The sequence below is a fragment of the Lingula anatina genome, chromosome 1 (genome assembly GCF_051362555.1).
Source record: "Lingula anatina isolate TDL-2025a chromosome 1, LinAna3.0, whole genome shotgun sequence".
Lineage (NCBI taxonomy): Eukaryota > Metazoa > Brachiopoda > Lingulata > Lingulida > Lingulidae > Lingula > Lingula anatina.
Window position 1 is genome coordinate 65252057 of NC_141767.1, and position 17846 is coordinate 65269902.

The 17846-nt window shown below is 34.2% G+C and overlaps 2 protein-coding genes across 4 annotated transcripts; one reads left to right on the forward strand and one right to left on the reverse strand.

Moving 5' to 3' along the window:
- Positions 1-5: 5 nt before the first annotated feature.
- LOC106181031 (RNA ligase 1) lies at positions 6-4407 on the forward strand. 2 transcript variants are annotated; one of them, XM_013565273.2, is made up of 8 exons: positions 7-186; positions 416-639; positions 940-1094; positions 1289-1373; positions 1871-1958; positions 2314-2423; positions 2626-2795; positions 3504-4407. In XM_013565273.2, exons 2-8 carry the CDS (start codon positions 432-434, stop codon positions 3735-3737), a joined length of 1050 nt encoding a protein of 349 aa, XP_013420727.2. In that variant the 5' UTR covers positions 7-186; positions 416-431; the 3' UTR covers positions 3738-4407. The 2 variants fall into 2 exon arrangements, with proteins under 2 accessions (XP_086856995.1, XP_013420727.2); XM_087000869.1 differs by lacking the exons at positions 1871-1958; positions 2314-2423 and having other exon boundaries at positions 6-186.
- LOC106181015 (sperm-specific sodium:proton exchanger) lies at positions 3798-17774 on the reverse strand. 2 transcript variants are annotated; one of them, XM_087000864.1, is made up of 26 exons: positions 17218-17774; positions 16215-16478; positions 15942-16079; positions 15409-15528; positions 14817-14978; positions 14116-14224; positions 13769-13912; positions 12564-12747; positions 12369-12450; positions 11571-11752; positions 11265-11405; positions 10803-10900; positions 10612-10672; positions 9857-10117; positions 9191-9391; positions 8711-8912; positions 8334-8482; positions 8104-8229; positions 7844-7942; positions 7506-7658; positions 6975-7112; positions 6261-6372; positions 5971-6053; positions 4735-4920; positions 4438-4514; positions 3798-4255 (listed from the first exon to the last, which is right to left on the reverse strand). In XM_087000864.1, the coding sequence occupies exons 1-26, from the start codon at positions 17372-17374 to the stop codon at positions 4225-4227; spliced, it is 3660 nt and encodes a 1219-aa protein (XP_086856990.1). In that variant the 5' UTR covers positions 17375-17774; the 3' UTR covers positions 3798-4224. The 2 variants fall into 2 exon arrangements, with proteins under 2 accessions (XP_086856990.1, XP_086856989.1); XM_087000863.1 differs by lacking the exon at positions 4438-4514 and having other exon boundaries at positions 17218-17773.
- Between the last annotated feature and the right edge of the window lie 72 nt (positions 17775-17846).

Sequence of the window (17846 nt, forward strand, 5' to 3'; positions counted from 1 at the left end):
TGCAGTTTTGTTTTAATTTCCATAACCACCATAAATTTTTGTCTACGTATGTGCATCGCAATGTTAGTTATAACTTAACAACTTACAAGATCTTCTTGTAAGCTCTTTCCCAAAAGAAGGCAAGATGTCACCATTTTAGAGCACACCGCTTCTTCAATTTATCAGGAACCTCGGAGATAACCGAAGGTTTGTACTTTGTTTAACAAAAATTCATTATACGTCAGCGATCTTACCATCAACCTATAAACCAAGTCATATATGTATTCAGTAAGTCGCTGAAGCCTGTAGATTCATGCCGGTGAGAGTACTACCACGTAACATACTCCATCTTAAATATTTTCGAGGGTCAACGTGTAAACCAAGTAATGAGAGCAAAGTTAACAATATTTTCACCTATATCATAATGATATTTCAGGTTAGACACAACCCAGATGCTTCATCTTAGGAGTGTGCAGGCCAAGGTACCCTGTATTTTCAAAACTATAGTGATTGAAGAGCAATCTAAAAAGCGTTCCTACCAGCCCTATAGAGTTGTAGCCTCAGAGGAGTTAAGAGAAGATGCTGTGGCGGCAGGGGTGCTGGACGTCCTGCCATCAGAGAAACTGGATGGGACATGTGTAATTGTGAAACAGTTCAGAGGTACTAACAATATGCTCCAAGGAAAGAAAATAATAGGTCAAATGTAGCATGTTTTTCCTAGGTAGCTATAGACTCTTGATATAAACAAGCTGACCTTCAGTTAAACCTGTTTTTAAAAGCTTAGTTTATTGTTTTGAACCAAGAGACTGGCAGATACCTTTCCCTTATTCTGAGAGTATGTACATTAGGGAATACATGTATGTAAAATTGTTGCACCAATAACTACTGTAGTTAACAAAGTTAGAAAAGGAGTGCTTAACAGTAACAATGCAGTCTATATCTTCTCTTCTCCATTTTCAGAGCAGCCCTGGTTATGGGCACGTCATGATAAAAAGCCAAGCAAAGCAACAGACAGAAGATTCAAGAAATTTCAAACAATTCACAGAGCGTGGCAAGCAAGTGGGAAAGATGGACCACAACCCACATTTAGTTGGAACTTACAAAAGGATTTCAAGGTATGTATCTTATAAGAAAGAAGCTTTGTTTTAATCTTCAGTACAAGTTCCATTCCATCAAATATTAAAATGTGAATTATATTTAGCTATTATTGGTCAGTAATACTTTGATTTTAATTACTTTATTGGTCCAGAAATTCCTTAATCCACTTGGGACCACTGTAAATCTATAATCAATCATGTTTGTTTCACAGGAAGTTCCAGAAAACTGGAAAGCAGCAGAAGGTTTGGAAAAAGAAGGGGACCATTACCTACCTGATAGCAATGGACACATACCAGGTAACCTACCAGTTTTCAAAGTCCGAGCAGAAGGGTTTCTGTTGCCATGTGTCTTGTTTATATATATATATATATATATCGTACAGGTAAAACGTTTTTACTATTTGACCAATATTAATAATAAATGCATTTTAAGCAAGTGCTTATGTCAAATAATTTCTGCTAAACACTACCAAATGCCAGCTTTAGTTTCAAACAATATAACTTAAAGAAATACTACATAGTTTCATTACTTTTATTTCTGAAAAATGACATTTTCTGCTTACTCTATGTGCTTTACAGACTAGATGATAAGAACATGTAGGTCAAATTTATGACCAGAAACTTGTAAAAGGTGTTATTTTAAAGCCATTTCTGCTGCCTGAGAGATTAATTACCCAGTCACCGAATGTGACTTACAACTTTAAAAAAACGCATTTCTGTTTATATTTACATTCTTAATGCAACATGATTTTTGTCTCTCTCTCTCTCTCTCTTGTAAAGTTTCATTTTTCTAGGCTGGGTGCCCGTAGATCCAAGTCTTAATGCCCATGTTTGGCATTTGAGTGTTCTTAATCTGCATAAAGGATTAGCCTTGGTGCTGCAGTAGGTATTATCACATGAATTTTGTCAATTCAGATCTTTGATTAATCATAAATGATTGTACTTGGTAACATAGTCTAAGTAAAGGTGAAATCAATGTAGAGCAGACAAATATGAAAAGTCAAAGATAAAACATAGTACTAAACGATAATAGTTAGCAGTATTAACTGAATAAAATAATGGGTTCACCTGTTGCTTGAGACAAACTTCTTGATTCTTTTATTCAACTTTCTAAGAAATATATTATGATATAAATATTCAGAAATAGTGCCTACCGAAGTTTATCCAGTTCCTAATTGACTTAGAATATACAAGTTGTTTTTTTTTTAAGTTAGTTTTGTACTCTTTTTTTATTCAGGCCTGCAAAAGAAGAAAATTGTTTACTTGAAATTACTATAAGGGCATTATCAGAATTACAGGGACAGTCACTAGAACTTATTGGAACAAATGTTAATGGGAACCCATATGGTAACCTGCTTTAGATATTAGCATTTCTTAAAATTATTTGGTCAAATAGCAAATATAATAGTGATGGTAATAATAATAATTACAATAAACAAAATAAATAAACTAAATATATTTACATATACAAAAATGATGAAGTACAAAATGCTTTGGTGTTTCGCAATTGTATACATTCTTTTCTTTACAAATGCTTCTCTTTTATCAGGATTAGGGAGCAAAAAAGATCCATTCCACCTACTAGTTGTGCATGGGTCCATTGTGTGCTCAGCACCCCCAGAGCTGAGTCACAAGGCTTTAAAATCTTGGTTTGAGACACAGCCAGCAGGGCGTGTGGAGGGCCTTGTCTGGCACTGTGCAGATGGAAGCCTGTTCAAGGTAAAATATTTTTCCAACTCTTGTAGACTCACCCTTCAAGAAATACACACTTTCAAGAAATCAACAAAAACTGGAAGTACATATTTTTACTGTTTTCATCCAGCAGCTTCCCACATACAACTGAATGGCATCACAACACACTTCTAGTTTTGGTCAAGATCATAAAGGAGCACCAAAATTGAAGCATTCTATTTCAAAATCAATGCAACAGTTTGAATTGAAATTTGGTACAGAAATTTTCTGTATGATATCACACCCAATTTTTCTACAATGCCCATTCAAATTTGAAAATAAGCTTTTTTTACTGATTTCTTGAAGGATGAGTTTCTTCAATTGGACAGAACAGCCACACCATTTTAATGTATTACTTCAAAATAATTGTTTGTCAGGTGCAGTACACTTCAGTCTCCTCATATCTTTAATTTCAATTTTTAAAATTACCTCTACAACAGTTAAATTATACTTTGTATTTAATTAAGAAGGCAACTCTCCTCAGCAGTTTAAATTTCTTTGATGAGTAGGTGATAGTTTCATTTCTACTCATTATTAAAAGTTTGGCAGTGTGCACTGCTGTATGATCAACTTCATAGTGAACATCTTCAAAAACAATTTCATACTGTTTTTGAAATTCTGCTTAGGTCCTGTTTTTTATAAAAGAAACATTAGTAAGTGATATTTGAAAAACTTCTTGATTATTTTTACTTGCAGCTTCACCGTCATCATGTTGACCTCCCTTGGCCAGTGCCAGAGCTACAATTGGTGTCTCATCCTGTTCTAGTTAATGTTGATTGTGTCAAGTATGAGATTCATGAGGATTTGTCTCTTATTTGCAAAGTAGGAAAACTGTATGGACAGACTTTCAGTAGTATTGCTGATGTATTTAAAATAACCAAAGAACTCAGTAATGGAGTTGACAACACAGGGCAGGGAGATTCCAGGTAGCAGTAGCAGTAATATGGATGCAAAAAGTGTAAATTCTGACAGCCAATCACAATAACTTCAAAATTTATAATGATATATTTATCATGTGGGTTTAGCTCTTATTAATCTGATGCCAGAGTAGTGCATTGATGTTAAGAAAATACTAAATAAGAAAAGAAGAATGATGGATTTGATGATTTTTATAAGTAATTAGTTCAGTGGTAATGGCATTTATGTAAATGCAGAATTATGATTTAGAAATATTTACATATTACACTGTGCAATTGTGACATATACAACTTTTACAATAAGATAAACCCTTGTTGGTTATTCAAAGTTTTGACTGTATCAGGTACACTTTTAAAAAGTTAACAGTTCACATTTAAATCCATTATATGTGTAGTTGTGATAGTTTCTTATTGAAAAAGGTTACAAAAAACTTTGTAAGTCTCTTTTGCACTTATTGGTTTCTTCATGAATTGGCTTGCCAAAGTAAGCTCACAACAGATTACACAATAGGGGGCAGCGCCATGTGAGGACTGAAAATAAAGATAAATATGCTCAGAAATCAAATGTACATTCTTTTTCATATAAACTTGTAATATTGCTGTTATGCTTAAAAGAAACTATTTTAGTACAAAGATAATTTTCTGTTGTAAGTCTGTTGTTAAAAAAAATCAGTACACATGCAGATCCTATTCTTGAAATGTGCTTCTCTAACCTTAAGGTATTGTCTGTTGAGCTTAACCTTGTCCATATTCTAGCAGTTAAACTGGTTTTACTAGCATTTTCTGAAGCCTTAAAAAGGACAAAAAAAACTGATACAAGAAATTGATACAATCAACTGATAAACTTTGCATGAAATATCTTTAAAAGAATGAGAATATGGTGGTTTAGCTATGCATCCTTTGTCTGGGTGAAATTTCTTTATTTCTTTCAAAATGACATTGAATAATGTGTATTTTTTTACCTTAAAAGATTTTAGTATAATTGTCTTATTGTATTGACCAAAGATTACCTTAGTCTTGCTTATTCTAGTTTGGAGGTCAATTCTGTGTTGTGAGGCATGTCTGAGACAAAAGCTTGACTTGTAGTGGCTGTATTTGGGTTTCACACTTGCTTTTGAGCCCCTATCAGGTGGTAGAAGTGCAGGGATATCTTCCTTTGGCACCACAAGAATAATATGATTAGGGTAATCATTGGGCTGGAATGAAAGACATTAATTAAAGGGATAATAACTCTTCATATGAAATCTATATTTCACAATAAAAACATTGTGAACAACTTATAGAAATTTAATATATTCTGTTGTACAAGAAAAACGCCAGTTATAGCTATTATTCTGATATCTGAGCTTGGCTTTAGACCATGTGACGTCCATTGATAGCTATACTCGGTAATAATCTCTTAAGAGATTATAACATAAAAAAACAGGGACTAACTTTGAATGTAGAAATGAATTCGTTAACCATTGGTAAGTATGAGAAAATTGTTGTTTACTCTGGGAAAATTCATTTTTTGGCTGAAACGAACATTTATTATCCCTTTAATATTACTCATTTCCCAATTGCTGTGCCATGTGTGAAAGACAATAATGCCTTGTTACAATGGTGACTCTCTGCTTTCCAGTAACAGTACTGAGTGGCAATTGCCATTTGTATATCCCTTTTTTTTTTTTTTTTTTCGAAATAACCAGAAAAGGTATATAAAACTAGACAGCAAAGCTGACAAATGTTCAGACATGCAGACTCAAAAAGGAGTGCACCAAATAATGTTTTGGCCAATTATGATGCACCATTACAACAGCATAATTACTCTTACCCTCTTATATTATGTACTACAGGCAACATGGATATTAAAAACCTAGCAAGTAAGAGAGCATTCACATCGAGAAAAGCCGAGGTCTAGCAAGGATGAGACCTAATTATGGTGGACCTACATGAAAGGAAGACCGCGTAATCCTTTAATGGTCTCTCAATGAATGTCATTATATATATGTTTATATCCCAATTTCAAAACTAGACCAATAGGTTAAAGCTTAAACAGAGTATATGACAATAATCAGACCACACCCATTATCGAATTTGACTGGCATTTTAGGACATTGAGTAATCTCTGTGAATTTGGACCAAAATGGCAGTATCTCTATACAGTTATTAGGGTGATGAGAAATGTGCACAACTTTGGCTACAGCACTATGGATCCCAACAAACTCTGTACATAAAAATCAATGTACAGGATAAAATTAACATACTGCAAACTTGAGCTTTGTGCAGTTTCTTGGGATGAAGCATGGGCCCTGGTATTCTTCTCTGGAGATGAAATCTGTGGCTGTGCCTGGAAGGAGCATGGGCAGTGGGTAATATATTTTTAACACACTTACGTACAGTACATTACATGTATATGATGTGGATATTTGGTTAAAATTACAAAAATTCTCTTTGGTGTTTTGCAGTGCTTTGGTATTTCTTTAAAATATAAGATCTTAATTTGTTGATTCACTAGACATTAAAAGAAAATGTTTTTAACAATATGAATAATTACCTTGAATTAACATCACTGAATCATACTGAGTAGTATCAAAAACATTCAAGTCTTCTGTGCTAACCAGGAAAGAAGATTCAAGATACATCTGCATTTTTTCCTTTGTCCAACCCTGAAATAACATATCTTAAGATAATTTTACTTATAGTTTATGGTAAATATTTAATTTTCAGAATTTACCAATATTTGTTTTAAAACATATGATGTTTGCAGTGTTGCATGTCATATAGTTGTACATCCCAGCTATCAAAAGAATGTTCCCAGAATATTGAGGGAATGTTAGGTTTATGTTATCATAATGTTTGTAAAATGTTTTCCAGCAAAGTTTTTCAATATTTTGGAAGAACATTTTTGGGAAAAGTTACACAATAACATTTAGAGAACATTTGAAAATGTGCAAAAAAAATAGGGCCATACAACCCTGTTTATCACCAGTGTATTTATCTATTTGTTAAGGTATTTATTTTATTTTATTTCATTTTCTCTATCTTATTTTGTTAATATACCCTTGTAAAGTCAACTAAACATTTTAAATGGATTGTAGATTTTAAATAAATATATTATAAATGTATAATGTATTAAGACATGATCTCATTATCATGTCTGTTAGTTGTCAGTTATCTCAATGTTTTGTGTTAGCTGGGATGAAGATGTCACCTCTAAAAGAATACTGTTTCACATTTTCAGAGTTCTAGTATGTAAGCTTGATTTTACCTGATACTGTGGCTGATTCAACATTATAGTAGTTGATAGACGCACTGCGCACACATGCCACAGTCTGTACTCCAGAGATGGTTCCTCTACAAAAGTGTGAAGTGCCAGCAGCATGTCTTCAAGTTTGATCAGGTAAACCTGTAAAAAGAATTTCAGTAAAGCACAAACATTTGGTTAAAAAAATGATATGTTACACATATTATTGAAAGAAAAATTATATAAAACTCTCAAGCACTACAGTCAGAATTTTTATTTAATAAAAGTTTAGATAATTTGATGCTTCATCACAACTGAACTCTCAAGTTATTACATTTCATATATGTTGATGTATATTATGATAGTAATGAAACTGGTTGGGGTAAATTAAACATTGTGTGTGTGTGTGAGTGTTTTGTGCAGATTAATTTTAGCAGCAATTTCAGAGAGTGTGGGTCTGTTACAAAATATTTCTAATTACCTGTATGTATAACAATAACTTTGCTTTTTAGTTAATAAAGGTAAACATAGGTATGAGGAGAAGACCTTTCTCACCTGTACACTGGTTTCACATATGATGTCAGCATTTCTAGGGCTGTTTGTAAGGAAACCCATTTCACCCAGAACATTACCAGCTGACAAATAGTCCATCACTTCCTCATCGTGCGATATTCCTCCTTCAGTCTTATCTTCATTGACACCTTGAAGCTGGTATAAAAAGTCAGGTTTATATATATATAAATTACAACAAAATTTCCAATATCATCCTTTGTCCTTGGGTGGAATGGCAGCAGCATCTCCAATAATTAAAACAGAGAAAAATCAATGTAAACGTGGTGACAAAGCTTGAGTTCAAGGTTTTATTTTGATAAATGAATGGAGGAAAAACATACCTTGACCATGCCAGAGAGTAGTATATATATGCCATTAGGCAGATCTCCTCTCCTCATCAGAGTGTCTCCATAGTTGTACGTCAGTAACTCAGCTCTTTCCTAGAAACATTGTCCAGAGCTAAGTTGCTTTCCAAAAAGAGTATTTTAAACAAAAATTATGTCACATAAATTATATAACAAAAGCTTTGACTTTTTAACCTGTATATATTGTTTTTGTTGGTTTTCAGAGTGTGATAAAATAGCTCATTTCCCAAACTTACCACAAAAAATTCCAGAAGTCTATCATCTCCTTTAAGCCATGCAACATTGCGCAGCAGATGAATGGGAGAAGGTGGAGGAATGCTTGAAGGTGCTTTGAGAAGTTTCTTCATTCTTTCTTCAACCATCTGCAAAAAAAACATCAATTTAATCATTTTATCAAAACCTTTTTATACTTGGTGCCAAATACGGCCTGTATATATGTTTCATAATTTAGGCAATTACATAATACCATTTCTAACTTTTGTCCTTCCATTTCATCTAGGAGTCCATCCCCTCTCAGCTCAAGAATGGAGTCTCTTAATGTGTTCAGGACACTTCGAATGGCTTGTCTTGTCTTAACTGATACTGCAATACCTGGGTGTTCCCTTTGAAGTAAACCTGAAACATAAATGAGAAAAAAAATTATTTCAGAAGCTAATGTAAGTTTTCCTGTTGGACTTAAAACCCATGTGTACTGGTATATATTTTTAAATTGTCATCAAGAATCCCCTCAATAAATTTGACATTTTTTACAGAGATGTTCATAATATAGATTATTTGTCAAAATTTTATGACTTAAAGAAGAATGAAATCGGTTCTAGAAGTTCAGTAATTGGAATCACCAACCTAGTTCTCTTATGACTTCTAGTCTTCCTTTGTCTGACACTTGTTTTAGAATGACAGCTATTTTCTTGTTGTCATTGATGTGGTCAATAAGCTTTTTTACCTCTTCTTCACCCACCACATATCCCTTTCCTACATCATACCCATAGCTTAACATTTGGTTGATTTGACGGTTAAGGAAAGCAATTATCTTTGGAATCAGGGGCTAAAATCCAAAGATGAGCATATATTTTAGTGAATGCTTCAGGGGAGAGACCAGGTGCAATACAGAAAAGTATGCTTATTTAGCACCAAATACCAAATTTCCTCATTATTACTGGTGAATGTGAACTTGCTCATTTGAAAACACATGAAAAAAAACAGTTATGTGAAATGTTGTCTCGTACTAGGGTTTGCATGTGTGTAAAAAAGAGACTTCTATAGAAGCATACTTCATTGCTAATTTGTATATGTAGAGAAGAGGAAGGGACCAATGTGCCATACCTTAAATAGGCGTAGCAACCTGCTCATCCTGAGCAATCTGAAAATCTTGGGAATTTTCAGTAGGTTCGGATTAAATGCTTCTGCTGCAGATCCCAAGTCAACTGTCAGATCAATGGCAATGTCAACTACTGACAGAGCAATGATAACCAGATCAAACTTGTTCCAGTGACTTGCAAAGTAATATTTTCCATATGAAAGAATCTGAAAGAGTTGAGTATTTCAAGATTTTTCAAATGCAAATAGTAGCATATGAATTATTGTTGTATTCTTTATATTATGCACAGGTTTTTGAATTGTTTTAATCTGATACACACTTGTTTCAATGGGGTAATAACATTCTAAATTCAAACAAAGATAAGTTATTTCCCCCCAAAATAATATTTAGTCTGTCAAACCAGGAAAAAATTATGCCAAAGTACTGAAAAATGTTTGTTCATATCAGAAGTCACCTTTTTGTAAGTGACAAAAAAGATAAATGAAAAAAATCTGAAAAGTCTTTTGTTTGAAAGCTGTTAGTCAGTTATATGACATAAAATTGTTCTTTTGTGGTCATCTCCAGATGGCTTACACTTTATCACTTGTTCTTTCGTATTTTTCTTTTTTGTTAGCTGTATTCTTGCAAAATCGTAAGATATAGATATTCCATAACTTACTTTGGATACTTACTTTGAGACCTGCTTCAATAATATACAAAGAAAAGAAGATGTAGTTGATAATGTCAAACATAACTTTGTGATGTTCTTCATTTGATATATCCCAACTTGTCTCCACGATGATAGGTATCATATTCAAGAAAATCACAGTGTACACAATGGATTCAAAGGCAACTGAATTCACCATTTTGTAGATTTTTCGAAGGAGAGGTCTTTTTGGAGGAGGAACAGATTGTATTTTGGTGTCCAATATCCAGCTCTCTAGTTTCCTTTTCTGAAATCAATAGTAGATGTTTAACATTTTTTATGTGCTTTTTCATATGCCTTACTCAAGCTTTCATGTTTGAAGCATGTGGTATTTTGCTGAAAAAATGATAACAATGTTAAAATGATTTCTGTGGTGCAAATTGGGTGAAAATCAATTGAAATCCACATTGCGTGATTGTGCTAAAGTCACTCCCTAGACCGAATTACTAAAGTATCAGCTTTTTTCAGTTCAAAGTTCCCATCCCATGGAAATATGATGACAAGCTTTCTAAAGATGTCATAATGTCCCAGATTATAATTTATACCTTAACTGTGTAAAAGAAATAATTTCAAAAGTGACCTGGAGAAAAATATATGTAGTCACATGATTGCCACGTGGTCATCTCCAGATGGCTTACACTTTTTTCACTTGGGTAAAGCAGATGGATCCCTGATTTGACCCAGGTTACTTCAGACATCAATGTGCACATTTTTAGGTGTGCCTGTTGGATTCAAACTTACCAAAAGTGGATAAATTCCTTTGATTTGCCAACTTTTCTTGATTTCTTCCACATCAACAAATCTGGAAAAGTTGGAATATATAGATATGATTTGAAATATACAAAAAAAATATAATTTACCACACACTGCTAGAGAGGTGTCTATGACTATGGTGACTCTAGCAGTAGTTGAATGAAAAATAAGATTCTTACCCTCCTTCATGGTCTGCAGCATGTTCAGTTTGGTCTACCAGTTTCCTGACAGCCTCTCTGGACAGCATGCCATGTTCAAACTGCTTCCAATAAGAAACCTGGTGTGAAAAATTTTATTGTTATTTTGATATAAACCAAGGGGTAAAAAAAAGCAAAATACTTCATGATAATAAATTTGATACCACTTTCAATTTTTTACTAAAAAAGCTTTGCCAATTTTACCATACACATTAAGTCATAGCAGTGTTTCCAGAAAAGTTTTTAAATCATTTCATATGCAAAATGCATTTCTATCTGTTACCCATTCTCATGATGTCCAGTTATTGGTTAAAGTTTAAATAAAGATATGACATATGTTAATTACATAAAATTTGCAAATAACAACAACAAAAAAAACCACCTTACTTTTAACAGAAAATGCACCTTTAATTATAACAGAAAACAAAACTTGAAAATTGGTACCTTTTCAGCTCTCAACATCCTAAGTCTTGCCTCATTGACCATTTCCTTATATTCCTGTGGTGAGGGTTCTGCTGGCACTGCTGTTTCACAGTCAGGGCAGGTGGTAGTACGGTTGTAATATACCAAGCTGTCCAGCTCTGCCTACAAGACATTGAGATAAAGATGTAGCTTTATTGCTTCAATATTTTGGATGGTGCATTGGGCACATACTCTGGACAGCAGTTTTGCATCAGTACAAGAATAGAATTCATTGCCTACTAGTATCTTCCAAACATGGATGGATTCGTGTCTATCAAAGTGGCATACCTCTTCTTCAGTAGTATGATATGGATCTGAAATTTCACATGACTCTTCAACCATGTCCCAGTCAGCGTCAGCTAAAAAGCGATCAGCCTTCAGAACATTCAGAGTCCTTCCCTTTGTTTCCTTCAAATGCCTTACAGCATTGGCCATTGTCATTCTTTTGGCTGTTGAAATGTCACTCATTCCTGGTATAAGTTAGAGAGTATATATTTTGAAGATGTATATTTGTAGTGAAGTGAACTGTCATATGGATTGTGGCTAGTGTGTCTGACATTGCTCAAAGTTAAAATATTTTTGTAATTGCATATAGATTTACAGATTTATCATGATAATATTACTTGGACATTTCAAATAAGAAAAGGATAAATTCTTTTTATAATTATTATTTTATCTTCTTGTCAGCAAACTCAAGTGTATGCTGTAATTTATATGATTTGTGGGTACCTTAATGTAAGAATTTCTCTTTATATATCACTTAAGAAGTTTGAGTTGCTTTTCTTCACAAATCTGTTTTATTTTTTGAAATAGAGGTAGTCATGCCCTTGTTTGGGTAATCTTGACATACAGTAAAATAATAAAGTAATAGTACATGGCTGTCAAAACTGTCGATGTCCAAAAGATACTGGAGACTAGTTCAAGAATCTTGGGCTACTGAAATTAGGACTTTTGAGCACCTTTACAGAGTTAATCCTTATTGAAAAAGAAAGGCAATGAAATCCATGAATTGCTTAATAGACGTTTTGCTTTTATGGAGCGATCCCACATGTGTTTAATAGTCAATTAATGAATAGAGATACCCACCCAATATCTTGAGAAGCGTAGAGATTGTGGTTGCATTAATCAGCAGCGTCAAGATTACTATACCAGAAACGTGCAAAAGCATCTGAAAGAAGTAAATAAGATTGCAATATTTTGTTCTTTGCGTCAAGCTATTCACTGAGAAAAAACGCCAGACTCTTATTGATGGAATATTGTCACGTCACAAAATATAATTACCTTATTTCCTTTTATATTGATAGGTGCATCAGGGTTAAGCTCAGGGTCCTGAGCAACTAATAACCCCAAGGCTAATCCAACTGCACCACGGAGACCTCCCCAAGTCATTACGGCTCCGTTTTTCCAATTCATGCCGTACCCAATTCGTTTTAGAACAGGACTGAATAAGCATATCACCAACGCTCTATTAACAAATAAAAAATGACAAAAAGACAACTGTAATGTTCATATTATAAACTACATCATTGCGTATTTCAATCATAATACATTACATTTCATGGTTTTGAATTGAAAAAAGGGGGCCGTGGCAATAGCCCGAAGGTTCATTGGCCCGAATGTTCACTATAGAACCCTCGGAACAACGAACCCTTGATTAAAAAACTGATGAAAACGTTACGATTTTTCGGACCAGTGAACCTTCGGACTATCGAGACGCCCCTTGGAGACTTGCCTTTATGCTTTGGATAAATGTGGATACATTGATTCCATTTTGACTTTATTCTGACTACTTCAGTGGTCGGTAATATACAATATTTACTCTGCGTTAATTTAAAAGTAAATGTATATACAGGGTGGTCCATAAGAATGACCTATTTTACTTTCCATCTCAATTTTGATATACATATAATTAAGATATTTCTAACCTTCTGTCAGCAAATTGTTCCATAAGTATGATCATTTTATCCATGCAAATTCTGTAGACATTGGAAACCTTTAAGGTAGTCAAAGGGGCCATTCAGAATAGATTATCCGAGTACTAACTAATCCGTCAACGGCCGGACCACACTTCAAAAGCAATGCCGCTAATTCCATGCTGGTCTCCCAGGCTCTTGCAATCATGCCAGCCGGACTGTTCCTTACTTCTCTTCATATGGTGGTCTTTAAAGTGTCTAGTTTGTGGATTGTTAGCATAGATTCTTTCCTTAAGGCACCCCTAAAAGAATAAATCTGGGGGATTGAGATCTGGCGAGAAGGGTGGCCAAGGAAAGTCCATGCGACGTGAGATAATGCTGATTGAAATTTGGCTACCTTAAAGGTTTCCCATTTCTGCAGAATTAGCGAGAATAAAATGGTCATTCTTAGGGGACAATTTGTTGAAAAAAAGTTGGAAATATCTTAATTATATAAAAATTGAGATGGAAAGTAAAAAAAAGATCGTTTTTTTGGACCAGCCTGTATTTATATTTTTCATATACATATCCGACCTTATTACTATAATCCCAAAGTACAGGGCAATCATGTAAAACCAGTCTTTACCAACCGCATGGCTGAGGGAACGCTCTGTGATCACCACGCCCACAAGAATAAAGATCAAGGTATTGGCCAGGTATGCCATCATTTCCCAAAATCTGAAATACAATTCTGAGGTTCTTACAAACAGTTAAACACACTAAGAAAATGGAAGAACCACGTATATGTGAATTAAGTACTTTATTGCAGCAATTGGGCAATAAAAGAAACAGTAGACTCTGATCTTTAATTTAGGATACAGATAATTTGTTGAATGATCAATTATTGTTTTCTAGCATGGCTAGCAGTATCAATCGATTACCTGTGCAAGAAAGCTTCTACTTCAGGACTAATACTGGTTCTTTCCGCATTTAAGATCACCCCAACAACCACGATTGCTAACACCCCGGAGACTCCAAAGAAATTTTCACCTGGGCAAAGCATTACATAAAGAAGTTGAATTAGATTTTACAAATCTTAAAAGCTCTATTTCATACCGACAGAATTTTTTTGATAATACTCCGGTTATTAGTCCATTCATTTAAAAAATATAATAGCTACTGTCTAAAGATGAGCCTTGTTATTGTTTGGATCAAGTAGAGATTCATTTTTAAACGTCACAAAAACAGTCAAAGCAGAAGAATAGGTTTATTTATTTATTTATTTATTTATTTATTTTTTGCTTCGGCCATTTTTCATCTTCACCAAAATTTTCAGTAGTGAGTTTGTGATTGTCAAATGAATTATCAAATGTAACAGTTCTGTTGGCAGTTGAATTTTCTTTCTGATACATATTATTCTCACTATTTATATTGTGTCTATCAGACCTGACTTCTTAAGCAAACGTTGTAGGGGCGAATTTTTTTATTTTTATTTTTATTATTATTTTTTTTTTTTTCATTTGCAGTGCTAAACCAGTAGAATTGTATAATTCTGGGCGTGCCATTTACACTATCCACTCTCACTTACACTATAATAGGAACGAAAAGCGCAAAACAAAATGTTTTAAAACCGTAGCCTTACCTATGAAATATGTCATATAAGTACATGCTAGTGTGATGGTGATTTCTGTTAATGCGTCGTTGAATATTTCAGATAGCCATAGTGTGGTAAGTTTTGCCATGACGAATCCAAACAGAGTGCCTCCAAAGACAATTTGTATGAAATTTAAAACTATCTCCCCACCTGAAAAAAGTAAAAATGAATGTTTGAATTATCGGAACATTATGTACGACATTCTTTTTCATGTAAATAGTAAAAAGAGAACCACAAACGGTAGACTGTGTGTGTGTGTGTGTGTGTGTGTGTGAGAAAGCCACACTTTAAAGTATGAGTATTTCGATTCTTGCCTCATAAATGAAAGAGGTATGCGTACACTGAATAGATTTTTGGTTGGGTATTGAACTCTGTATTAGACAAAAAAGGCGACAGGTCCAAAAATCAGAGACGTGAAATTAGTAGAATTCATTCCAGAGTGAAACTTATGAGTTTCGTAAAACGTTTCAGCGCTATCTCCTCCAGACAACTCAAGCAAAAGACTTGCTAACACAAAAACGCTTGCTTTTTGTTATTGTTGATTTACACTCATTAACTTTCATGTCGAACAGTCTTTTACCGTCCACACTTTGTCCTGCTGATTTCGAAATTTTCCGGAGAACGTTGAAGAGTACAATAGCAGCACCGTCATTCAGCAACGATTCTCCTTCTATGAGTGTACCAAGTTGTTTCGATGCACCTAGTTGAAAATAAAGTAACTTTTGTTTGATATAACTTCAAAAGAATCAAACGCATTGGCGTAACATTAAAAGTACGAGAATTCAATTAGATAATATTGTTTTATCACAATTTGCTGAAGGAAAGTGGTGGTACTAATCTGTGGTACCCTTAATAAAATGATTGTCCGCTATACTCCCTACGTACTGTACTGGTACGCTTGCTCTCGAATATACGCAAACGAAACTGAATTGCTGCGTTTTACCCGATAAAAATAAGATGATCTTTGGTTGAACAAAAAAGAAAAATGTTTTAAAAGAGAAAAAACTTTTTTCTTCGCTTACGATTAAGCTTGAATGTATCTATACATTACAAGAAAACTTTTAGATATTTTCACAGTTCTATTTTAATAATTAAATTTTATAATTTACTTACCTACTTCACGCAACAAAGCCACGACTGCAACTGGGTCCGTGGCACTGAGAATTGAGCCAAACATCATGGAATCAGCCAATTCCCAGTTATACTGGAATACATACATGGCTAACAGGCCTGTCAGAACTGATGCCAACACTAAAATAAAATTCTATATTAAATTTTGTCAGTATGTTTTATCAATGTCATAGAATACATGAAATACACAAATAATTACGAGTCACTATAATGTATTTGTATTTTTCATTTATAAACATTCTATTAAGTACTTACATAAGCCAGGAATAGCTAGGACGACGATTTGCATGAAAGATTTGATGAACGTGTGAGCTTCCATAGCAAAAGCAGACTCAAAAACCAAGACTGGAAGAAATATGTGGAGCAGGAGATGAGGGTCCATTTCTGTCATAGGCAATGTATAAGTATTTACAGCGGGTGCGTGGGTTGCAATAACACCCACAATCCCGCCAATCACCAGCAGCAGCACGGTGTAAGGCAACGGTATCCGAAGTTGTTTGATCAAAGTTCTTGTCACGGCTGAAAGTAAGATTATAGTACAAGGAACGTGATTAATAATAAGAGTTCAAGTGACATGATTATTGCTAACAGACGGATATTTTTGGCCTAAAGATGCAACTGAAACCAAATGCCAGCTTGTAGTTTCAAATAGTATAGCTCAGAGAAATACCTCCGCGCAACGCGTACTGCTTTCACTCTTTTTTCTGACAAAATAAATGTCTTGACCTCTTAAAAGAAATTATTTTCCGTCGTGTCTGCTTTTCGATGTTAAATTCAGTTATATGGTGACTTTCACCAATGTCTCTACCATTCAAATGAATTGGTTTTTGCAATTTTATTTATTTTATTTTTATTTTATTATTTTTATTTACTTTTATTATTATTATTTTATTTTTTTCTGTTGACACATGAAATTCCCTCAGCTTTCATTATTTTTAATGGACTGAAAGTCTCTTGTAAAACATCGAAAAAAAGTAAATAGCCAAATTATTTTAATAGCGGAGACACATAGTCATCATATAATTGAATTAAGAAGAACATTGAAACCCAAAGACTTATAAGGTGGGAGTATTATTTTAGCTTGGCTCTGTGTAACCATAGAAGTAGAGGTGAAGCCTACTTGATTCTGATGCTTCTATTATCTAAATTCTAATCCTGCAATAACAAAACACAGAAGAGAAAAGAACATGATCGTATAATATTTGGTGGCGTTTTCCGCGCGCCGAAGTCCTCCAGAATTCAGTGAAACTGTTCCTACCTCCTAGTGTACATCCACTAAAGATGAATAGGATTGCTGCAGTGCTGTGAGAATGGTGTCCACCGGAACTTGTACCGCCACCGTGTCCCGTACCATTTTCAGTTACGTTATCCGCCACGCTGCGTATTCCTCGCAAAGCAATTGTTTCCAAATTCATGACAATTTTTTCTTTTATCAGAAAATATTAAATGTTCAAAGTTTGCATATATTTTCACACGGCCATTTTGACCCCGTTCACATGACGCTTCTCGCGTTCCGAAGTTGCTCGCGCAGTTACGTCGTAGTGGGTTGCGTAACGTCATTTGTTGACGCCACAGATTTTAATCAAAAATGAAAAATATCTAACAGGAAAAAAATAATCCCAAAAATGGGGGAGACGGGGGCGAGTTGGCCCAGTTAGACACTTTTGGTCTTGTAGAGCCAACTGGGAATAAGTTAGTGCAACAAAACCGGTTTCAACGTAAGCCCCATGAACTTAGCTACGTATGCAACGTCATTAATTTTCTAATATAATGCCAGATGGCTCACAATTTGACAAAAAGCGCAATTGACGTAAGGGGGGGCAACTTGCCCCGTCACGTATCCCATGTAAACGCCATTAAATACATTTTTACACATTTTAATTTTAT